Raw genomic sequence first — 25492 nt, 5'->3', positions numbered from 1 at the left:
CTTAATGTCCGGTTCTGGCTCCAGGTCAGTTCCAACGGAAGGAAAACAGGAAAAGCAACAAGTGAAGAGGGTATTCAGTACATCTGCCACGCTGCATTACAAATACACAGCACCTCCTTGCGGCTTCACCTCATCTTTCAGACTATGGGAGCAAACTGGATTACCTGGAGGAAACCATGCAAATTCCACTCCGACAGTGACCCAAAGCCGGAATTGAACCTGGGTTCCTGGCGCTGTGAGGCAGAGTGCTAACCACTGTTATACTGTGCCGCCCACACCTGGTTAAAGGTCTGTAGCTACAATGTGGAACAAAAATCTTTTAATTAAGAGCTTCCAACTAACTGAGGAGGCGTCAAGCCAATCCACAACCAACAACCTGCTCTGAAAACTAGTCCACATTTTGAGTCATGTCAAATTCCACCACAGCAGCTGAGACTATCAGCAACATTCTAAATAAAACGAACCAGAATATTCTATGAAGTTAAATTGCCCTAACTAATGGATCCTTTAAAAGATTCCACTGGATATTTGCTAAAAATTAATCAGTTTTTCCTGGAGTCATACCCGAGCCATGTACCAAGTTTTATTGAAATTGTTAATTTCTGAGATATATTGTTTACAGACAAAGACCGACAAACAGGGGCAAAAACATTACTTTTGCCCATCTTAATTGGCAGCAGTTGGAAGTAGGGAGAAATCCAGTCTAATTGGACAGCATCTTCCATAACTCAGCAATTACATTGCTCAGTGTAGTCTATAGGCCACCAACCAGTGGGAAAGATGTAGAGGAACAAAGGAAATTACAGAAAGGGGAAAGACTTATAACGGGGCACTTCAATAATCTGAATATAGACTGGGATAGTATTAGTGCAAAGGGGAAGGCAAGAACTCCTACAATACATTCAGGAGAATTTTCCACAGCAGCAAATTTCCAGTCAAATGAGAAAGGAGGCACAGCTGAAACAGGCTCTTGGGAACAAGATGAGCCAAGTAGGTCAGGTATCACTGGGGGAAAATCACACTATGATTTAGGCTGATAACGGAAAGGACAAAAACAATCCCGAGTGAAAATAATTAAATGGGTAAAGTGAACTTTAATGGGGTATGAACGTATCTTGGACAAATAAATTGAAATCAAAGATTGCCAGGAAAAACAATAGCTGAATAAAGTTACCTTCAAAGAGGCAATAGTTCTGGCTCAGTATAGTCCCTCAAAGGGGAAAGGTAGGACAAACAAATCTAGAGTTCGCTGGATGGTAAAAGAGAATGTATAGATTAAGAAGAAGAAAAAAGTGTGCTTATGACAAATGTCAGAAAAATAATACCAGGCCCAGTGACAACAAAAACAGAAAATGCAGAACTCTGACGAAGAGTCATCCAGATTCAAAACGTTGGCTCTATTCTCTCGACCCAGACGCTGTCACAGCTGCTGTGATTTTCCAGCATTTTCTGTTTTAGTTTCAGATCTCAAAAGCCACAGTATTTTGCTTTTAACCAGAGCCAGTGGAGAAGGTTCAGAGGAAAATTGAAAAAATCAAATTAGAAACACAGAGAGAGTATGAAAAGCAAGTGACAGCTAAAATGGAATCCTAAAGCCTTCTAAACGTATATAAATGGTGAAAGGGTGGGATAAGGAGGACTGGGGCCAATTAGTGAACAAAAAGGGGATTATTCATGGAGGCAAGGGGCATGGCTGAAATATTACATAAGAACATAAGAAATAGGAGCAGGAGTCGGCCATCTAGCCCTTCAAGCCTGCTCCGCCATTCAATAAGATCATGGCTGATCTGAAGTGGATCAGTTCCACTTTCCCGCTTTCTCCCCATAACCCTTAATTCCCTTGTCTATCAGAAACCTATCTACCCGTGACTTAAATATATTTAACGAGGTAGCCTCCACCACTTCAACAGGCAGAGAATTCCAGAGATTCACCACCCTTTCAGTGAAGAAGTTCCTCCTCAACTCTGATCTAAACCGCCCCCACCCCACCTTATCTTGAGGCTGTGCCCTCTAGTCCTGCTATCCTTTCTAAGCAGGAAGAATCTCTGTACCTCTACCCTATCCATCCCTTTCATTACCTTATATGTCTCTATAAGATCCCCCCACAGCCTTCTAAACTCCAACGAGTACAGATCTATTAAATGTAAAATTTGCATCTGTCTTTCATCGACGAAGAAGATGCTGCCAGCTGTGGTGAAACAGGAAGTAATTAATACATTAGAAAGATTTAAACTTGAATTGGCATTAGACTGGCTGTCTATAGTTAAGGTTGATAAGGCACTGGGTCTGGAGGAGATATATCCTAGAATAGGGAGGCAAGTGACAGTGGAAATTGCAGAAACACTGGCCATAATCCTCCAGTCTCCTTTAGGATCAACAGTGGTATGGAAGGACTAGAGAATTACAAATGTTTCATCCTTGTTCCAAAAAGGGTGCAAAAATAAACTACCAACTACCAACCAGTCAGTTTAACTTTGGTGGTAGGGAAACTTCTAGAAACAAAATGTCAAGACAAATGTGGATCAATTAAGGAAAACCAACATGGAATTGTTAAGGGAAAAACAGGTTTCATTAACTCTCTGAAGTTTTTTGAAGAGATGACAGAGAGGGTTGGTGAGGAAAATGCTGTTGATGTGGTGTACACGGACTTCCAAAAGGCATTCAATACAGTGCCACACTTACCAAAGTTGTGGTTCACAAGATAGAAGGAACACTAGCAACCTGAATTCAGAATTGGCTGAGTGCCAGGAAACAGGTGAATGGATGCTTTTTGGGCTGAAGGAGATTTGTTGTAAAGTTCCCCGGGGTCAGTGTTGGGGGCCTTGCTTTTCCTGGTGTATAGTAATGACTTAATCCTTGGCATAAAGAACGAAGAACAACACAGCACGGGAAACAGGCCCTTCGGCCCAACGGGCCCGTGCCGCCATTTTAACATCGAGTGCCCTCCTCTACCTCTACAATTTCAAAATATATGAAATATATGGAACGTGGAATCATTATGAACTATGAGGACATAGACAAGATGAGAAACAGGTTGACAAAAACACAGACAAAATTATGGAACGGATGGACAAATGGGAGATGAAGTTCAGTGTGGGGAAATATGAAGTGATTCCTTTTGGTAAAGGAACATGGAGAGACAATATAAAAAAAGGGTACTACTATAGCGCATGTGCAGGAGCTGTAATGATATACTTGCATATCATCACAGCATTAGGACAGGTGGAGAAAATGGTTAATAAAGCAAACAGAATCCGAGGTTTTATTGATAGAGGCATAGAGTACAAGAGCAAGTTTTTGTTGAGCTTGTACAAGTCACTAGTTCGGCCTCAGCTGTAGGACTGCGTCTAGTTTTGGGTGCTACACATTTGAAAGGACGCGGATGCATTGGAGAGAGTGCAGAAAAGATTCATGAATATGGTTCCAGGATGAGGAACTTCAGTTATAATGACAGATCAAAGAAGTTAACACTGTCACTGATAGTGGCACATCCTATAGGGAATAATAGTTATATGCACAACTGCAAGGAACATTCCAGGGTGGCACATACTCTCACAGCTTAGAGAGAGCACTGCTTCTCACCTTACTGACTGAAATGTAACTAGTGTTAGTTCATGTCTCTAAACATCAGAGGAAATTGGCAAGAAACATGGCGAGAGAGGAAATTGCTGGGCCTCGAGAGAAATCTTTGTATCCTCACTGCCTACAGGAGAGGTCCCAGAGGATTGGAGAATAGCCAATGTTATTCCTTTGTTTAAGAAGGGTAGCAAGAATAATCCAGGTAATTACAGGCCGGTCAGCTTTACATCAGTGATAGGGAAATTATTGGAGAGGATTCTTCGAGACAGGATTTATTCCCACTTGGAAATGAATGGATGTATTAGTGAGAGACAACATGGTTTTGTGAAGGGGAGGTCATGTTTCATGAACTTGATTGAGTTTTTCAAGGAAGTGACGAAGGTTATCCACATGGACTTCAGTAAGGTCTTTGACAAGGTCCCTCATGGCAGACTGGCGCAGAGGATGAAGTCACATGGGATCAGAGGTGAGCTGGCAAGGTGGATACAAAACTGGCTCGATCAAAGAAGATAGAGTGGGAGGGTGCATTTCTGAATGGAGGGCTGTGACAAGTGGTGTTTCTCAGGGATCATGCTGGGACCTTTACTGTTTGTAATATGTATAAATGGTTTGGAGGAAAATGTAACTGGACTGATTAGTAAGTTTGCGGACGACACAAAGATTGGTGGATTTGTGGATAGCGATGAGGACAATCAGAGGATACAGCAGGATATAGATCAATTGGAGGCTTGGGTGGAGAGATGGCAGATGGAGTTTAATCCAGACAAATGTGTGGTAGTGCATTTTGGAAGGTCTAATACTAAAAACATAAGAAATAGGAGCAGGAGTAGGCCATCTAGCTCTTCGAGCCTGCCCCGCCATTCAATAAGATCATGGCTGATCTGAAGTGGATCAGTTCCACTTTCCCACTTTCTCCCCTTAACCCTTAATTCCCCTGTCTATCAGAAATCTATCTACCCGTGATTCAAATATATTTAGCGAGGCAGCCGCCACCACTTCAACGGGCAGAGAATTCCAGAGATTCAATACCCTTTCAGTGAAGAAGTTCCTTCTCAACTCCGATCTAAACTGTCCCCACCCCCTTATTTTGAGGCTGTGCCCTCTAGTTCTGCTATCCTTTCTAAGCAGGAAGAATCTGTCTACCTCTACCCTATCCATCCCCTTCATTATCTTATATGTCTCTATAAGATCCCCCCACAGCCTTCTAAACTCCAACGAGTACAGACCCAGTCTGTTCAATCTCTCCTCATAGGCTAACCCCCTCATCTCCAGTTTCAGCCTAGCGAACCTTCTCTGCACTCCCACCAAGGCCAATATATCCTTTCGCAAATGCGGCGACCAAAACTGCACACAGTACTCCAGTTGCGGCCTCACCAGTGCCCTGTACAGTTGCAGCAAGACCTCCCTACTTTTATATTCTAGCCCCCTCACTATAAAGGCCAACATTCCATTCGCCTTCTTGACCACCTGCTGCACCCACAGACTAGGTTTTTGCAACTCCTGCACAAGGACCGCCAGGTTCCTCTGCACCGTAGCATGCTGCAGCTTTTCACCCTTTAAATAATAATCCCTCCGACTATTATTTTTACCAAAGTGGATAACCTCACACTTGCTAACATTATACTCCATCTGCCACGTCCTCGCCCACTCACTCAGCCAAGTAGCCAAATACTGATAGGAAATAAACAGTAAATGGCAGAACCCTTAGGCATATTGATAGGCAAAGGGTTCTGGGTGTACAGGTACACAGGTCACCGAAAGTGGCAAGGAGGCTGGAGAAGGTAGTCAAGAAGGCATATGGCATAGAACATAGAACGCTACAGCACAAACAGGCCCTTCAGCCCACAAGTTGCACCGATCACCTAACCCACCAAGCCATAGAACTATGCTTGCTTGCCTTCATCGGCCAGGGTACTGAGTTTAAAAACTGGCAAGCCATGTTGCAGCTTTATAGAATCTTAGTTAGGCCACACTTGGAATATAGTGTTCAATTCTGGTCACCACACTACCAGAAGGAAGGGGAGGCTTTGGTGAGGGTACTGAAAAGATTTACCAGGATGTTGCCTGGTATGGAGGGCATTAGCTATGAGGAGAGGTTGGATAAACTTGGTTTGTTCTCACTGGAGCAGAGGTGGAGAGGAGATCTGATAGAAATCTACAAGATTATGAGAGGCATGGACAGAATGGATAGTCAGAAGCTTTTTCCCAGCGTGGAAGAGTCAATAAGTAGGGGGCAGAGGTTTAAGGTGCGAGGGGCAAGTTTTAAAAGATATGTATGAGGCAGATTTTTTACAGAGAGTAGTGGGTGCCTGGAACTTGTTGCCACAGGAGACAGTGGAAGCAGATACGGTAATGACTTTTAAGGGGCATCTTAACAAGTATACGAATGAGTTGGGAATAGAGGGATATTGTCCCCAGAAGGTAGGGGGTTTCTGTTAAGTCAGGCAGCATGGTCAGTGCAGGCTTGGAGGGCCGAAGGGTCTGTTCCTGTGCTGTAATTTTCTTTGTTCTTTCTGAGGGTGTCTGAAGGGGAATGGAACATTAGACACAAAGGTTAATGTCAGATGAACCTTACCAGTTGGCTGGTAACCTCAGATCACTGATTTTGCGCAGATCCTCCATACAGTCCAACATGGGGAACACTTGTTTGGCATGCCTCAGGAAATAAGGAAAGAGATCATCAACATGACCTGTAAACAAATTTGCACCAAATGTATTTAATAGTGGGAAAGAAACCTAGCCTTCCTCCACATCAGTCCCATCAGCAGCACATGAAGCTAGTCCCAAGTATATTAATCTAGGCTCTTGAAATTTCCACTCGTACAGTGTGTTTTATTTTAATCCACTTCAGTTCAAGTCAAAATGTGAATGTTAAAGCTGCTGGGTTTCAATTTCCAGGTTACATCATCACTACACACATTTCTGAGCTGAGGGCACCAGACATACGCCCCCTCACACCCAAATGTGGAGAGGGGAGAGATGGGGCCGGGGAGAGCGAGAGAGGGAGGAAGGGGGATCAAGGATGCTAGAATAGTGTCTCTGGGGTGGGTTAAACGGTGGTCAGGGGTTAGGCACAGTAAACACAGAACACTAATTGTAGAACCTACAAAGTCAAGACTGGCTCCGGGGCAAGAAGACCTATGCAAGTCATATACTCAGGGGACACACAGTTATTACCGTATTTACCTGCACCACAGCAAATATCATTAAGGATGATGTGCAAATCGACACTCAGGGATTCAACTTCCATCACATATTTCCGAAAACTAATGAATGCCTGGTGAAAAAGACGAGCTGTAGAGAACACAAAAGGATTACAGAAAATTGTGCAAAACCCACGGTGAACATGAAGACGTTCATTGTTTCCCCATCTAGATCACCCGAGTTAGAATTACACTGCACCTCTTCTACAGCTTTCACTCTGATGATAAGGACACAAGGGAGAGCCTTTGTCCAACTTTCCTGTAGGCTTCCATTTCTCTCTCATGACCAGAATTCACTGCTGTGGAGCAGATTAAGGTTGCATGGTGGAACAGTGCTACTGACCGGGGTTCGATTTCTGGCTTGGGTCACTGTCTGTGGGGAATCTGTATGCTCTCCCCGTATCTGCATAGGTTTCCTCTGAGTGCTCCGATTTCCTCCCACAGTCGAAAGATGTGCTGGTTAAGTGGACTGGCCGCACTAATTTCTCCTTTAATCTCGGGGGTGGTGAGGAAGGGTTAGGGGGAATAGGGCCTAGGTGGGATTGTGGCCAGTGCTGACTCGATGGGCCGAAGTGTCCTTCTGCACTGTAGGAATTCCATAATTTCACTGAGACTGCAAACCCAGCCCATCTGCAACAGAAGGCACTATGAACACATCTCCATCCCAGCTGACTTTAAGAAGATAAGAATGTGGCTAAGTATCTTTTACAAAATGCAAAATAAGGGTCATAGACTGGCACTGTTAGATTATTCTGGAGAAGGAGAGGTTCTTGCTTCATAGAAATTCTTAAACGCTGCCTGTAAAGGGAGAGTTATAGTAACTATAAACTGACACACTGTGAACAGATTGAACTGGTGAATAATAGTGGTTGTGTCCTTTGGAGTGCTGCAGCAACCACAAATGGTTAGATAATACACATGCTCACTTACCATCCAGACCATTCTCACTCCCCAGTCTTTGCATTTCTTTGCGTTTATAGAATTTGTTCAGTACTCTCAGAGCCTCAGCTGTAAAAGACAGAATGGTTGAAGGTGTTAGAGAGTGAGGAGTCTGCACTCACCCATAGCCTGGGTGTGATATAATCCGCTGGAAGCACTTTCCATCTCCACAAGGCTGTGGCCATCATCACAGTAAGAAGTCTCGCAACACCCCAGGTTAAAGTCCAACAGGTTTATTTGATAGCTTTTGGGGTTTGCCTCTTCGTCAGGTTGAGTGGGAGTTCTGATCACAAACAGAGCATATAAAGACATGCACAGTTTACAGAATACTGATTAGAATGCGCTTCTTTACAGCTAATCAAGTCTTAAAGGTGCAGACAACGTGAGTGGACATAAGAACATAAGAAATAGGAGCAGGAGTAGGCCATCTAGCCCTTCGAGCCTGCCCCGCCATTCAATAAGATCATGGCTGATCTGAAGTGGATCAGTTCCACATTCCCGCTTTCTCCCCATAACCCTTAATTCCCTTGTCTAACAAAAACCTATCTACCCGCATCTTAAATATATTTAGCAAGGTAGCCTCCACCACTTCAACGGGCAGAGAATTCCAGAGATTCACCACCCTTTGAGTGAAGAAGTTCCTCCTCAACTCCGTTCTAAACCGCCCCCCCTTTATCTTGAGGCTGTGCCCCCTAGTCCTGCTGTCTTTTCTGAGTGGGAAGAATCTCTCTACCTCTACCCTGTCCAACCCCTTCATTATTTTATACGTCTCTATAAGATCCCCCCTCATCCTTCTAAACTCCAACGAGTACAAACCCAGTCTATTCAGCCTCTCTTCATAGTCCAATCCCCTCATCTCCGGTATCAGCCTAGTGAACTTCCTCTGCACTCCCTCCAAGGCCAAAATATCCTCGCACAAGTGCGGCAACCAAAACTGCACACAGTACTCCAGCTGCAGCCTCACCAGTGTCCTGAACAGTTGCAGCAAGACCTCCCTGCTTTTATATTCAATCCCCCTCACTATAAAGGCCAGCATCCCATTCGCCTTCTTGATCACCTGCTGCACCTGCAGGCTGGGTTTTTGCGACTCCTGCACAAGGACCCCCAGGTCCCTCTGCACCGTAGCATGCTGCAGCTTTTCGCCCTTTAAATAGTAATCCCTCCTACTATTATTCCTGCCAAAGTGGATAACCTCACACTTGCTAACATTATACTCCATCTGCCACGTTCTCACCCACTCGCTCAGCCTATCTAGATCCTTCTGCAGACTTTCCACACCCTCTGCACAATTTGCTTTTCCACTTTTCTTTGTGTCATCAGCAAATTTTGACACCCTACACTCAGCCCCCTCCTCCAGATCATCTATATAAATGGTAAATAGTTGAGGCCCCAGCACCGATCCCTGGGGCACTCCACTAGTCACCAACCGCCAATCAGAATAGCACCCACTGATACCAACTCTCTGCCTCCTATTAGACAGCCAATCCCCTATCCACGCTAACACCCTACCCCCAACTCCATGCCCCCTAACCTTCTGAAGCAACCTTTTGTGCAGCACCTTATCAAACGCCTTCCGAAAATCGAGAAACACCACATCCACCGGTTCCCCTCTGTCTACCGCACTAGTCCCATCCTCATAGAATTCCAAAAAATTTGTCAGACACGACTTCCCCTTAACGAATCCGTGCTGCGTCTGCTCTATCAAACAATTCTTCTCAAGGTGCCTCACTACTACTTCTTTGATGACGGATTCAATGACGGATTTGATGTTGGAAAACCCACAACAGACGTTAAACTAACCGGCCTATAATTCCCTACCTTTTGTCTGCTACCCTTTTTAAACAGCGGCGTAACATTAGCCATTTTCCAACCTTCCGGCACTTCCCTGGAATCCAGCGAGGTTTGGAAAATAATCACGAAGGCATCTACTATCACCTCTGCCATTTCCTTCAGAACCCTGGGATGCATTCCATCTGGTCCTGGGGACTTGTCCACCATCAGTCCTGTTAGTTGATCAAGCACTACCTCTCTAGTGACAGTGATCACATTCAGGCCCACAACTCCTACCATCCTTCTATCTTTAATACCCGGCAAACTTTTTGCATCTTCCTCCGTGAAGATAGCATTAAGCATAGGTTAAAACGATGTGACAGGACAGTAAGTGACATGTTGCAAGGGCAAGTCATGGGGGTTACAGATAGTGCGACATGAACCCAAGATCCCGGTTGAGGTCATCCTCATGTGTGCGGAACTTGGCTATCAGTCTCTGCTCAGCGACTCTGCGCTGTCGCGTGTCGTGAAGGCTGCCCTCGGAGAACGTTTACCCAAAGATCAGAGGCCAAATGCCCGTGACCACTGAAGTATTCGCCAACAGGAAGGGAACAGTCTTGCCTGGTGATTGTCAAACAGTGTTCATTCATCTATTGTCATAGCATCTACACGGTCTCCCCAATGTACCATGCCTCAGGACATTCTTTCCTGCAGCGTATCAGATAGACAATATTGGGAGTTTCAAGAGTATGTACTGTGTACCTGGTGGATGGTGTTCTCACGTGAGATGATGGCATCTGTGTCAATGAATCGGCATGTCTTGCAGAGGTTGCTGTGGCAGGGTTGTGTGGTGTTGTGGTCACTGTTCTCCTGAAGGCTGGGTAGTTTGCTGCAGACAATGGTCTTGTTTGAGGTTATGCGGTTGTCTGAAGGCAAGAAGTGGGGGTGTGCGCATGGCCTTGGAGAGATGTTCATCTTCATCAATGAGGAGACCGTGCAGACACTACGACAACCAGGATCTTGGGTTCATGTCACACTATCAGTAACTCCAATGACTTGCCTGGGCTTGAAACATCTCACTTACTGTCCTGTCTGGTGACAATACACATCTCTTTAACCTGTGCTTAATGCTATTTCCACTCACATTGTCTGCACCTTTAAGACTTGAATAGCAGATTAGCTGTAAAGGCTCGCATTCTAATCAGTGTTCTGTAAACTGTGTGCCTTAAATGCCCTGTTTGTGATCAGAACTCCCTACTCACCTGATGAAGGGGCAAACCCCGAAAGCTAGTGGTGTTTACTACCAAATAAACCTGTTGGACTTTAAGCTGGTTTGTGAAACTTCTTACTGTGTTTACCCAACGCTGGCATCTCCACATCACGGCCACCATCACACCCATTCCTCGTACCTCGTTCCCCACCATCATTTCAACCACTGCCCAACCCTCCCCACATTGACATTCCCTCAAATCCTATCATTACCTCATCCAAACCCCTCCATATTCCCCCATATCATTTCCCTCTGCCAATTCCCACATCTTCCCTCCATTCCCCCTCCCATCACCCTACCCCCAATTCCCCCCTTCCAGCCATCCCCTCCCCTCCCCATTACCCCACTCCCTCCCTTCAACCTTCCCACTCCAACTCCCCCTTTAACCCTCCCCCCTCACCCTTGTTGAGCTCCTGGCTCAGCTCTGCTCCCACATTGTCCCCGGGCCGGGCCCTCACTTTGGGCGCTATCGGTACAAACAGGGATGTGTCGGGGGGTTTGGCGCCGCCGCGGGTGCCGCTGCCGACCAAGCGGCCGGGACTGAGGATGTGGCGGGCGGCTCGAAGCGAGGCCGGGCCCGGGCCCAGCACCCGGAGGCCGCGGCTCAGCCACATTGACAGGGCCGAGCGCAGAGACTGTCCGAGCGGCAGGAGCACCGACACAGCGCGCGGCTCGGGGACCTCAACAGGCGCGGAGGGCAACTAAACCCGCCCGAGGACCCCCGGTTACCATGGAGACAGTAACCCCCAAAAATACCCTAATATAAACCCCCTAATAATAACCCCAAAAATACCCTAATATAAACCCCCTAACAATAACCCCCAAAAATACCCTAATATAAACCCCCTAACAATAACCCCCAAAAATACCCTAATATAAACCCCCTAACAATAACCCCCAAAAAATACCCTAATATAAACCCCCTAACAATAACCCCCAAAAATACCCTAATATAAACCCCCTAATAATAACCCCAAAAATACCCTAATATAAACCCCCTAATAATAACCCCAAAAATACCCTAAAACAAACCCCCCAAAAAAAACCAAAAACAAACCCCCAAAAAATGCTAAAACAACCCCCCAATAATAAACCCCAAAAATATTCTAATATAAACCCCCCCAAAAAACCTAAAACAAACCCCCAATAATAAACCCCAAAAATATCCTAAAAACCCCAAAAATATATCCTAAAAATATCCTAAACCCCCCAAAATAAACCCCAAAAATATCCTAAAACAACCCCCCAAAAAACCCAATATAAGACCCCAAAAAAAACCCCAAAATATCCTAATGTAAACCCCCATAAATAAACCCCCAAAATACACACAAAAATATCCTGATATAAAACACCAAAAATACCCTAAAACAACCCCCAATAATAAACCCCCAAAAAACCCAAAAATACCCTAAAACAAACCCCAATAATAAACGCCAAAAATACCCTAATATAAACCCCCCAAAAATAAACCCCCCCAAAATATCCTAATATAAACCCCCCAAAAATAAGTTAATATAAACACCCAGAAATAAAACCCAAAAATACCTTAATATAAACCCCTTAGAATCCATCAGTGCAAGAGGCTATTTGGCCATTCGAGTCTACACCAACCACAATCCCACCCAGGCCCACCGCCCCACCCTCCCCACCCCCATAACTTATGCACCTACCCTGGCCAAGTTCCTACAACATTAAGTGTCAATTTAGCATAGCCAATCAACCTAACCTGCACATCTTTGGAGTATGGGAGGATCTCCACACAGAGTGACCCAAGCTGGGAATCGAACCTGGGTCCCTGGCACTGAGAGGCAGCAATGTGCCACTGTGCCACCATGCCACACCACAACCCCCAAAAATACTCATATAAAGCGCCGTAATATATAAACTCCAAAAGCACCCTAACACAACCACCCTAAAATAAATCTCCCAAAAACCCTAATGTAAAGTCCCTAAAATATAAACCCCAAAACTACCCTAAATTTAACCCCTCAAATATAAACCCCCAAAATACCTTAATATAAACCCTCAAAATGCCCTAATTATAGAATGATAGAATCCTAGAGTGAATCCTATTTGGCCCATCGAGTCTGCATCGACCACAATCCCACCCAGTCCCTTGACATGAAGGGGCAATTTAGCATACTCAATCCTCCTAACCCACACATCTTTGGACTTCAGTACAAAATCAGAGCACCTGGAGAAAACACACGCAGACACCGGGAGAACATGCAAATATCACAGAGACAGTGACCCAAGTCAGGAATTGAACCCCGGTCCCCAGCACTGAGACACAGCAGTGCTAACCACTGTGCCACCCCTAACTTTCCCAAATTATAATGTATCTACCATTGATTTGCCCATTCATCCAACCTGTCCACATCATGCTGAAGTATCTCTGCATCCTCGTCACAGTTCATCCTCCCACCCAACTTGATATCATCTGCAAAGTTTGAGATGTTAATTTTGTTCCCGCGTCCAAATTAATATATATTGTGAATAGCTGGGGTCCCAGCACCAATCCCTGTAGCACCCCACTAGTCACTGCCTGCCAATTTGAAATTCCTAACATAAACCCCTGAAAATGTAAACCCTCAAAAATACCCTAATGTAAACCCAATATATATATAGCCAATCCCAAATAAACCCAAATCCTAAATAAACCTAACCTCTGATGTCACGTTGTCAAATGCCTTCTAAGAGGAGCACATCCACACATTCACCTTTATCCACATTGCTTGTTACTCACTCAGAAATCAAGCCTGATTTCCCTCCCATAAAACCATGTTGACTTTGCCTCATTGCACTGTAAGGGCTTTGCTATAACATCCTGAATAATAGATTCCAGCCTTTTCCCAATGACAGAAGTTAGGCTAACTGGCCTGAAGTTTCCTGCCATCTCATACTACTCCTTTCTTGAATAGGGGTGTAACACTCACTATTCTCCATCTGATGAGACCACACCAGAATCTAGGGAACTTTGGAAAATTAAAACAAATGCATCCAAAATCCTAGGATGAAGTCCAACTTCCTAAACATTCTCCAAAACCCGAATCCCCAAACCAAACACCCCTCTCTGCCCCCCTGCCCCCGATGATCAATCCCCACTCCACTCCCAACATCCACACACCCTCTATTTAGCACAAATCAACATTGATTCTACATATCAATGTCATAAATTTGTTTTAACCAAAGAGAAAATGAGTGAAGACTTTGTTGTCCAGTGACATGAACGTTTATGTCTCCGATGATCCTGTCGAGCTTCACCAACTGGGCTGAAGCAGAGTGAGCTGCTGGTACCTGACTACCCAAATCAGGACCAGTGACACCAGTCACAGTGTACGTTACAGAGATGTGAAAGGATTGAATTCAAGTGTAATTGGATACACTGGCAAAGACTTTATTGAATATAGAGCAGATACATTTTTCTGGATGGTATAATACATCTGAAATAACAGTATTTAAAATATTTCCATTTATTCTTGATATCAGATACAGACATGCAGGAAAATATTTGGCATTAACTGGCTTTAAACTGTTCTCAGGCACTTCACAGGAAAACTTGGGTGACAGGAAAATTTACTCCTACGTTGTCCCTGCATTGCTGCCCAGCACAGTGCGTACTCCTTGCGGCCCCCAGTGAGTTGGAGGGGGGAGGTGGGAGGGCAAAAGGGTGCATGGAGATAGGAGATAAAGATCAACTTCAGTGCTGTGTCTGTAGTGCAGTCAGGGAGAGGTTATGGTACTTGTATTGCTACCTGGAGCACTGCTGGGAGTTGGAATGTGCCACTTTACACCAAGCAAAAGCTAAAATTAGTAGAAACAGGACCATCACCAAACTTCAATATGCAACAGGCTGAAAATATACAAACAATAAACACATCTTAACATCCGTTCTCATCAAGCATTAGTTTGTATGTTTGAAGTGGACGAGGTGAAATCTGCTCAGAGCCGATTAAGCATCCGTATAACAGTAATTCCCAGGCTTAAATAAATCCACCACCATGCACAGTACATACAGAACCATCAAACCAGCATCTTGCACAGTGTAGATTTTTAGTGCACAAGTTCAAACAAAAATTGCAAAATGTGCAGTATAAAAAGCCAGCTTTAGAGTTCCAGTGTTTCAAAAACCATTAGTGACCTGCAGAAAGTTTAATATCACAAAGAAACCATGGGTTTGCACAGCGACCACATCTGTGGCAACTCTTAAAGGGACCGAGATCTCGCTCACTCTTCCCTCAAATTTCAGGCTGCTGAGCGGAGGCCTGTGGCTCTGGTGATTCCAGGCGCTGATGGAAATTGGTTCGTTTCCTCAACTTCTCTGGAGCTTTCCTCCATAATACAATCTCCTGTCAGGAAATGAAAACAGGCAGTTGAAAGGTCTGGTCCAGGATTGACTCGCGCTGGAACATAGCCAGCTGGCAACATTACACAATCATCCAGCCAAGCCAGAATGAACCCAAGCCCATGGCAAATGACTGAATCACAGGTGCCACAGTCCAAAGCCAATATTCAGTGTCACAAATAGATTATCTGGTCTTCATCATTTCCAGTTTGTTGGAGTTCTCTGTGCGCATATTGGCTATTGCATTTCCTACAAGGACTATCCTTCACAAGTACCTCATTGGTTGTAAAGTGCTGCGGATATAAAAGGCACTAAGTAAATGGAAGTCTTCCTTCCTAGTCAAGGTTCTGAGTGTGTGGGCATGGGACGGCCATGGGAGGGTTCTATTATCAGAGGATCCTGAGTAAAGCTGGCCCTAAATATACTTTCCCAAAATGTCGCACAAAACAAAATTCTACCAAAGGACCTGCAGATGGAAAATATAATTCTCCTGGTCAGGCCATTTAAGTGAAGAACTATTTGAGTTTATAATACAAAATAACACTCAATAAGCAGGCTATAAATGGTCTGTCAGCACATTTCAACACTAACTTAGCTAAGATAAAATTCTTTGAGATGAATGTGGTTGGGGGAGGGTGGGTGATGGCAGGGAAAAAAAGAGATACTAGCTGGAAGGGCAAATGGAGCTTAATGCAGGAAAATGTGCAGAGCTTCATTATGGAATAAGAAATGGAAAACAATGTTTTAGCTGGAGTGACAGGATCTTGTGAAGGATGGAGCAATGGTGAACAAGACAGAAATCCAAAACCTGATGTATCAAATGAAATTTAGTTTATTACCAAATGGAATCAGCTTAAATGGCCAAGAAAACCTCAACTTGTTAATTAATTTCTTTCCATGAAAGAAATCTGTCTTCCGTCTCCAATGCTCCCCAACTCAAACTCAAAGAAAACCCATTTCCAAGCTCCGTGGCCGAGGGCTTGGATCCTCCCTGTGACTGGATCCTAGGTTTCTTATCCCAAAGACCACAATCATTGGTGACACTTTAAAGTTTTTAAAGTTTATTCATTGTCACAAGTAGGTTTACACTAACACTGCAATGAAGTTACTATGAAAATCCCCTGATATGACACCTCCATCATGATTATCCTCAACACCGGTGTCCCACAAGGCTGTGTCCTCAGCCCTGTACTATACTCCTTATACACCCACGATTGTGTGGCCAAATTCCCCTCCAACACCATGTTCAGGTTTGCTGATGACACCGCCTCAGTGGGTCGAATCTCAAACAATAACGAGACAGAGTACAGGCATGAGATAGAGAATCTGATGAACTGGTCCGACAACAATAACCTCTCTCTCAATGTCAACAAAACAAAGGAGATAGTCATTGACTTCTGGAAGCGTAGTGGAAGACATGCCCCTGTCTATATTAATGGGGATGAAGTGGAAATGGTCAAGAGCTTCAAGTTTCTAGTCATCCAGATCACCAACCTGTCCTGGTTGCTCCACACTAAATGTATAGAGGCCCACCAACATCTCTACTTTCTCAGAAGGTTAAGGAAATTCGGTTTATCTACTATGTCTCTCATCAATTTTTACAGAGGCACCATGAGAAAGCAGGGGTATCACAGCTTGGTATGGCTTCTGCTCTGAAGAAGACCACAAGAAACTGCAAACGGTTGTGAAGGTAGTCAAGTCCATCACACAAACCAGCCTCCCATCCACTGACTCCATCAACACTTCCCACGGCCTTGGAAAAGCAAGCAGCAAAACAAAGGACCACCTGCATCCCGGCCACACACTCGTCTACCTTCTTCCATCAGGAAAAAGATACAGAAGTCTGAGAACACATACCAACTGACTCAAGAACAGCTTCTTCCCTGCTGCCATCAGATTTTTGAATGGACCTACCTTATATTAAGTTGATCTTTCTCTACACCCTATTGTCCCCTTGTTCAAGAAGGGGAGTAGAGACCATCCTGGGAATTATAGACCAGTGAGCCTTACTTCTGTTGTGGGCAAAGTTTTGGAAAGAATTATAAGGGATAGGATTTATAATCATCTAGAGAGAAATAAATTGATTAGGGATAGTCAACATGGTTTTGTGAAGGGTAGGTCGTGCCTCACAAACCTTAGAGTTTTTTGAAAAGGTGACCAAAGAGGTGGGTAAGGGTATGCAGTTGACGTGGTGTATATGGATTTTCGCAAAGCGTTTGATAAGGTTCCCCATGGTAGGCTACTGCAGAAAATGCAGATGCATGGGATTGAGGGTGATTTAGCAGTTTGGATCAGGAATTGGCTAGCTGATAGAAGACAGAGGGTGGTGGTTGATGGGAAATATTCAACCTGGAGTTCAGTTACAAGTGGTGTACCTCAGGGATCTGTTTTGGGGCCACTGCTGTTTGTCATTTTATAAATGACCTAGATGAGGGTGCAGAAGGATGGGTTAGTAAATTTGTTGACAACACCAAAGTCGGAGGAGTTGTTGACAGTGAGGATGGATGTTACAGTTTGCAGAGGGACATAGATAAGCTGCAGAGGTGGGCCGAGAGGTGGCAAATGGAGTTTAATGTGGAAAAGTGTGAGGTGATTCACTTTGGTAAGAGCAACAGGAGTACAGAATACAGGGCTAATGGGAAGACTCTTGGTAGTGTGGACGAGCAGACAGATCTTGGTGTACATGTGCATAGCTCCCTGAAAGTTGACACCCAGGTTGATAAGGTTGTTAAGAAGGCGTACGATGTGTTAGCTTTTATTGGTAGAGGGATTGAATTTTGGAGCCGTGAGGTCATGTTGCAACTGTACAAAACTTGGGAGTATTGCGTACAGTTCTGGTCACCGCATTATAAGAAAGATGTGGAGGCATTGGAAAGGGTGCAGAGGAGGTTTACCAGGATGTTGCCTGGTATGGTGGGAAGGTCTTGTGAGGAAAGGCTGAGGGACTTGAGTTTATTTTCGTTAGAGAGAAGGAGGTTACGAGGTGACCTAATTGAGGCATGCAGAGGGTTAGATAGGGTGGACAGTGAGAGCCTTTTTCCTCAGATGGAGACGGCTAACACGAGGGGACATAGCTTTAAATTAAGGGGTGGTAATTATAGGGTGGATGTCAGAGGTAGGTTCTTTACTCAGAGGGTAGTAAGGGCGTGGAATGCCCTGCCTGCAGCAGTTGTGGACTCGCCAACTTTAAGGGCGTTCAGATGGTCAGTGGATAGGCATATGGATAACATTGGAATAGTTTAGGTTAGAGGTCATTAGATTGGTTCCACTGGTCGGCGCAACATCGAGGGCCGAAGGGCCTGTACTGCGCTGGAATGTTCTATGTTCTATCCTGTAACACTATATTCTGCACTCTCTTCTTTCCTTATCCACTGTGTACTCTATATTATGCTTTGTCTGTATAGCATGCAGGAAATAATATTTTTCATTGTATTCCAATACATGAGACAATAATAAATCAAATTATATCAATGTAAGGGGACCTGGCCCACAATATTTGACTCTGCTGTTTTGTTGTTGGCTGATTGATCATCCCATTAGCCATACACACAGACTGGGGATTGAACCAAATCTCTATATATGGGCTCCTCAGCCGCACACTGCACACCCAAATACGGCTTAATGACATACCTGCTGCTTGAAATACCGCCTATCTTCTTCATCAACTAGAACCAGGTTTAAGAAGTAACGCACAGAGAATTTCTTGTTGACGTCTCTCATTGTCGGGGTTAGATCATATCCAGCCAGGAAGAGTCTTATTGGAATGGATTCACCTTCACACACAAACAGAAAGGTTACTTTTGAATGAACAAGTCAACTTTAGACAATACTTCTGATGATCCTTCCTTCTCTCCTAAGACATTGTTTGTTTGAGTACAATTTCTTAGACGCAGTGGATCTTCACAAAAACCGAGACTGAGGGGCAGTAAACAGACATCTGCTTCTCCAGAGGGAACTGCTGTTTGTGGGTGAGGGAGAGTGTGAGTGTTGAGGGGGGAAGAAAGAGTCTGTGGCAGAAGATAGTGTGCAGGGCAGTGGGGGGGGTGCTGGAAATGCATGGCGGGAGCAGATTTTCAAACCGAGTTTACAGGTTTATTAAATCTGCAACTTGGGTCTGCCTTTAACAGAATCAGCAGCCAGACACAATCCTAACCAGAGCTCCACACCATGGCTTACGTGGAATCTGAACATAACTCAGTATCTCTGACAACTTACTCCATCCCACATTGCACAGAGTAATCAATGAACATCCTGGTGTCCTTCACCAGTTCTCCCCCACCTATGTAGTTCTTGCTTCCATCATGTAGCATTTGGCAGGGATCAGCCCAGCACCATAGCCCAGTGAGAATTCTCTGGAAGTCTTTGTTCCTTCTGGTGTGATTGCACCAATCTTCCATGATATGCTTACATATTTTTAATAATCTGTCAATAGATTATGTAACTAATTGGTTTGAAAGTAGTGATCACTTTGGAGCAACTACTTTGCAACTGAAACATCCTAAAGGAATTTAATAGAGGCAGGAAGAGGAGTACAATGGACGTCAAGTTTAGGAAGAACAAATTGAACGTGTTCCACTCTGGATTGCTTTGCTCAGTCCTAAAAGCAGCCAGCCTTTCTGAAGCATTTCCCCAATAAGACTAACTTACTCCATCTTGTTCTGACCAACCTTAGTGCAATGCACGTGTTTTCTAGCATTTCCAGATATTTTTAGCATATCTATTTTTAGATACGTTAAACACCTCACCTTTCACAGGAGCACCATCCATTATTTCATACTTGGCAATAGTTTCCGTCTCTGTGGTTGTACTGGGCCCTAATAAAAAAAAGTGGAGGCACTCATCAGGCAGCCAAAGTGTTCTGGTCTCAAACAGAGAACACAGAATCCTGTAACAAGTGAATATTGCTTTCCTTACCAATACCAGTGATCTCTTTTTTGATCAGCTGAAGTTCCATATGCTGGATTTTGATTCTCACCAACAAGAAGTAGATCTTACCAACAATTACATCCTTCAAATGATATCTGTTAAAGCATCAAAAGCAGACCACAAGTCACAGGGCTGGAATGAGCAGTTTTATACATTGTATAGATAGATAACACACACAGACACACAGTTTATAGTTAAGAGCAAAAACAGAAAATGCTGGAAAATCTTAGCAGGTCTAACAGTATGTCCTCTCCTGTTGAGAGAGAATACAGCCAACATTTTGAGTCATAATGACCCTTCATCATCCACAGTTATTTGCTTTTTATCATAGTTCAGAGCAATGTTATTGTAAGAATTTCTACTGATATTTATTTGATACAATTTCATTTGTTGTAAACATGAACGAAATTGGAAGTTTGTATTTTCTACATTTTGAGATGAATGGGACAGAGCGCGCGCCAGGACACTGCCTGATACACATGGGAAACAGTTAATGTGGCAACACAACAGCTCCAATCACATACATACACACTAAATCACAAGTCTCAGATTATAAACATCTGTCTTTTTCTGTGAGCACAAATTAATGATAGGTTGTGGCTACCCACTGTGTGTGAGACATCATTATCCATTCTTGCAGAAGTTACCAATTAGTCTTTTATTGTTTATTAACAATACTCAACATGTATATATTTACAATAGAGGGTACAGGGATAGAGAGGAATCCACGGCAGGTCCTTGCACGTTGGACCTCACTCAACATTGCTGAGTAGTACTGTACTCAGGTGAACCCTTAATGCACCAGATCCTTCTAATACCACATCCTCAACCTCCACCTTGAAGTCTTTATCCCTTGGATATAGACTGGTAATATTTACTTACAACTTGATTTAAGTCGTGTGTATTTAATTGCAGCATTTCAATTACAATTATTCTAACTTGAAGCTACTTTGTGATTAACATTAATTCTGGCCTCAGGTGACTGTGGAGTTTGCAGATTCTCCTCGTGTCTGCGTGGGTTTCCTCCGGGCTCTCTGGTTTCCTCCCACATTCCAAGGATGTGCAGGGGTTACAGCTATAGGGCAGTGGTGGGTTTACGTAAAGATGCCCTTTTGGAGTGTCAGTGCAGATTCAAAAGGCTGCACTGTAGGGATTCTGGATGGTGGATTGTTGATTGGAACCCGGTGCAGGTATGGCTTCATGTGTTTTATTGACGAGATCGCCTGCTCAGTCTGGTCACTGGAGCAGTCGTTTAGAATACTGATTTCTTTCCGGAGGTGGAGTCACATCCGTCTGGCTCTCAATTGCATCCTTTCTTCTTTATCCACCTTTCCAGTGTCAAGAAGCTTTTTGGAGTTGAGTGGGATGGGAACTCACCTTTGTTGAGTGGTGTTTTTGTCACACTGATTCTTGGTTCCAGTGGACTCTGGTTTCATCACACTGGCTGGTAGTTACTGGAGCTGTGTGTAGGTCATCATATCAACTGAATGCACCATGCTTACTGCTGGAGAAAGTGACCCTGTTAGAGGTTGGTTTGGTTTGGCAGCACCCCCTCCCCTCCCCCACTGGAGAGGTTGTGGTCACCCCATCCCCCAACGGGAGTGACTGTGATCACTCCCCCCGCACCTCATGCAAGTGGCTGTGGTCACCCCCACCCCTCATGCCAAGTGACTGTGCTCACCACCCCACCTCTTCCTCAACAGGAGGGGCTGTGGTCACTCCCTGCACTATGGGTTTATCTGGCTCTTGACTCAGTTTGGGGGACTTGAAAAGGAGAGCAGAATGACTCTGCAAACAGGGAGGAGTGGTTATTAACAAAGTCATTAATGGGTTGCTGCACTGTAGGTGGGCTTTCCAGAGGATACATTTCTGGCTGTATGAGGTCCGTGGTTATCTTCACGTTTCTGCTGCTTACAGGTGTCTCTTCTCAGAAGTGAAAAGTGCTGATAATACCCAATGTACATCACTTCTGTGATATCTGTCACCATAACTTAATGGCTCTGAATCATCCCAATGATTGGAAGTTGGACTCCCCCCTGCACTGCAGAGTGGGGTGTCCATGGTTTAGACCAAGCAGCCTTGGAATCATGGTTCTTCATTCGCAAAGAATGTTGCTTCAGCACCAGAAATTGGTTAGATAGCTGTTTACAGAGATGTCAGTGTTCCAGAAGGAGGAGCCACATTGTCTGATTCACACAGGAATCAGCAGCTTCCTCCATAGCTAACACTGATACAAAGCACTCATTCTATATTCTAGCCTTATCCTGCCCCTCTAAGCAGACATCACCCTCCACCAACTCCACCTCTTAGTACTAACTTATTTACATGCCAATGGAATATTCATGGTAACTGTCATATTCTCATGTTCCAATCTAATTTTCCTCTTCACTTCTCCTCTCAACCTATTTTATTTGATCTGCCTTTCTTTTCAAGCATCGAACTGGCATGTGCAATACTCTGAATAGTGTGGATGAACAGAGGGATCTAGGTGTATGTGTGCATAGATCACTGAAAGTTGGGAATCAAGTAGATAGGGTTGTTAGGAAGGCATACGGTGTCTAGGCGTTTATTGGTAGGGGGATTGAATTTAGGAGCCGCAACGCCATGTTGCAACTGTACAAGACTCTGGTGCGGCCGCACTTGGAGTATTGTGTACAGTTCTGGTCCCCACATTATAGGAAGGATGTGGAGGCTTTGGAGAGGGTGCAGAGGAGGTTTACCAGGATGTTGCCTGGTATGGAGGGGAGGTCCCATGAGGAGAGACTGAGGGATTTGAGGTTGTTTTCGTTAGAAAGAAGGCGGCTAAGAGGGGACCTTATTGAAACATATAAGATGATTAGAGGTTTAGATAGGGTGGACAGTGATAGCCTTTCTCCTTGGATGGAGAAAGCTAGCATGAGGGGGCATAGCTTTAAATTAAGGGGGGGGGGGGTAGTTATAGGAAGGATGTCAGGGGTAGGTTCTTTACCCAGAGGGTGGTGAGGGATTGGAATGCCCTGCCTGCTGCAGTTGTAAATGCGCCTAGTTTGGGGGCGTTTAAGAGATCCGTGGATAGGTTTATGGATGGAAAGGGTTTGGTTTAGGTTAGAGGGTCATTGTTTTTTAACTGGTCGGCGCAACATCGTGGGCCAAAGGGCCTGTTCTGCGCTGTAATGTTCCATGTTCTATTGTTTTTTATTATTTCATTCTGTTCTCTATTTCCTTTGTTATCTATTTTACCCTGGCTCGATCACCTTTAATCCAGAAGCAAAAAGTCCAACACTCAAGGAGCCTGGCATCACCAGGACAAAACAACCCACTTATTGGGCAATTTATCCATCACGTTCAACATTCATTACCTACACCAAGGATTACAGCAGTTCAAGGCGGCAGCTCACCACCACCTTCTCAAAGGCGATTAGGGATGGGCAATAAATACTGGCCTAGCCAGCAATGCTGACATTCTCTGAAATATAAGTAATAAAATTAGGAACATCATTACTCCCCACAAGCAAATGCACATGACTGACTTAGGAAAGGCATCCAGAAAATTCTGAGTGAAGGCAGTTCCAGAAATACAGTCAGGATCTATTGCCATGTTTATTACAAATGTTCTGAGAAGTAAATTGGAGATAACAGATATTACTAACATTGCTTGATTAATGGTGCTGCAAGAACAGGAATACAAGCTCATGTGCCCCGCAGTCATTGTAGAAAAATACAAGGATCATATGCTGGAACAAAATAAGCTTAAACTACTGACACTTTGCACACAATACCATTCACCAAAACCTCATTTTGCTGCCATTAGCCAAACAATCCCACTAAGGCCCCATCCTAACAACCCCATGCATTTACCCCAGCTAGTCCCCCTGACACCAAGGGGCATTTTATCATGGCCAATCCACCTAACCTGCACATCTTTGGACTGTGGGAGGAAACTGGAGCACCCAAAGAAACCCACACAGACAGGGGAGAAAGTGCAAACGCCTCACAGGCGGAAGGGCCTGTTTCCCGGGCTGTTTTTGTTCTTTGAGTATCGAATCCAGGTCCCTGATGCCGTGAGGCACAAGTGCTAACCACTGTGCCACAGTGCTCACTTTCACAAGCATTGGTAAAATAATTCCACAACCACAAAGCATTTGAAAGCTCTTTACAGGCAATTAAGTACTTTTGCAATGTTATAATATAGAAACATCGCAGCCAATGTGTGCTCAGCAAATTCTCACAAACAGCAAGGACCAGATCATCTATTTTTGTGTGATTAAATAAATATTTACTGGTACTGGACATAACTCCCCTGCTCTTCTTCAAAGTAGCGTCCGGGGACTTTACCTGAGGGGGCAGACAGAGCTTCCAGTTAACATTTCATCTGAAAGATGACACCTTTTGGCTGAGTCACCAAATTTTTTTTAGATGGAGGTAGATAGCCTTTGGCTAACAAGAATCTATCGGTGGTGGATGCGAATGTGGAACTCGAAACACGAAACAGATCAGCTGTGATCTTATTAAATGGCACAGCAGGGTCAAGAGCATGAAAGGCCTGTTTGGATATGTTTGTACTTCTGACAACGCAGCACATCCCCAGTCCTGTACTGGAATGTCAGTCTAGATTTTTGTGCTTAAGCTCAAGTGTGGGACTTGAACCCAGAACCCTGTAATTCAGAGATAAGAGTGGAACCCATTGAGCAATGGTTGATGCTCTTGACAAGCAGAGCAAGAAATAAAGAATTAAATCAAATAGCTGTCATGTAAAAGTGTCCCAGAGCAGCAACGACTCACTTTGACTTGTTGTATTCAAATTCTATGTGTAAGCAATCTTCAATCCCCACTTCCATTTTGATGGAGTTGTTGACATCTGGGTATGTAGCCAGCTGATGCACAATCAGATCATATTCCTTCACCAGATCACTCAAGCTTCGCACTATTGTCACTTTCAGGAAATATCTGGAGGGAAATTAATACAAGAAATGAGATCACTGCTTTACGAGTGAAGGGGAATCCTAGAAATTGTCTCAAAATAGAGTTGAAGGCCCAACAATCTCAATAAGGGCCTCTCAATCTCAGGATGGGACTTTCCACACACCAGCAGACCCAGTTAAACACAATGAAAAAGCAATGCCAATGCTCTTTAATGGCTGGAAATCCCAGACCACTTCGGATTTCCCACTCCAGGTGTTAAATGAATAAATTCAGTCCCATACAGAGCCACTAACAGTGGTCCCAGACTTCATCAGGTGTAAAAGTAACAGGGTTGTTGTGGTGGGAGATTTTAATTTCCCCTATATTGACTGGGACTCACTTAGTGTTAGGGGCATGGATGGGCAGAGTTTGTAAGTTGCATCCAGGAGGGCTTCCTGAAACAGTATATAGATAGTCAAACTCGGGAAGGGGCCATACTGGATCTGCTATTGGGGAACAACTGTCAGGTGTTCGATGTTTCAGTAGGGGAGCAGTTCGGGAAGAGTGGCCAGAATTCAG

At 44.3% G+C, this 25492-nt stretch overlaps 2 protein-coding genes across 5 annotated transcripts in view; both read right to left on the bottom strand.

Annotated features, from left to right (window-relative positions):
* The window catches only part of supv3l1 (SUV3-like helicase), a 62742-nt gene extending 51309 nt beyond the window's left edge, over positions 1-11433 (bottom strand). Inside the window, exons 1-4 of one of the 4 annotated variants that reach the window (XM_080205373.1) lie at positions 11162-11433; positions 7713-7790; positions 6766-6873; positions 6155-6269 (exon numbers count right to left, since the gene is read on the bottom strand). In XM_080205373.1, coding sequence (XP_080061499.1) covers positions 6155-6269; positions 6766-6873; positions 7713-7790; positions 11162-11375 — 515 coding nt within the window. In that variant the 5' untranslated portion in view covers positions 11376-11433. Of the gene's footprint in view, positions 1-6154; positions 6270-6765; positions 6874-7712; positions 7791-9656; positions 9877-10253; positions 10552-11161 lie in introns of those variants that run through there. The other 3 variants (XM_080205376.1, XM_080205375.1, XM_080205377.1) reach the window with 3 other exon arrangements.
* A 2701-nt stretch (positions 11434-14134) lies between these two features.
* Positions 14135-25492, bottom strand: part of vps26a (VPS26, retromer complex component A) — a 34809-nt gene continuing 23451 nt past the window's right edge. The window contains exons 5-9 of the mRNA XM_080205372.1: positions 24794-24958; positions 20021-20127; positions 19852-19920; positions 18737-18879; positions 14135-15110 (exon numbers count right to left, since the gene is read on the bottom strand). Coding sequence (XP_080061498.1) covers positions 15000-15110; positions 18737-18879; positions 19852-19920; positions 20021-20127; positions 24794-24958 — 595 coding nt within the window. The 3' untranslated portion in view covers positions 14135-14999. The remainder of the gene's footprint in view (positions 15111-18736; positions 18880-19851; positions 19921-20020; positions 20128-24793; positions 24959-25492) is intronic.

Source organism: Carcharhinus amblyrhynchos, chromosome 17 (assembly GCF_965287045.1).
Source record: "Carcharhinus amblyrhynchos chromosome 17, sCarAmb.v2.hapA, whole genome shotgun sequence".
Lineage (NCBI taxonomy): Eukaryota > Metazoa > Chordata > Chondrichthyes > Carcharhiniformes > Carcharhinidae > Carcharhinus > Carcharhinus amblyrhynchos.
Note: the sequence above shows the minus strand (reverse complement) of the source record. Positions and strands in the feature narration are given on the sequence as shown.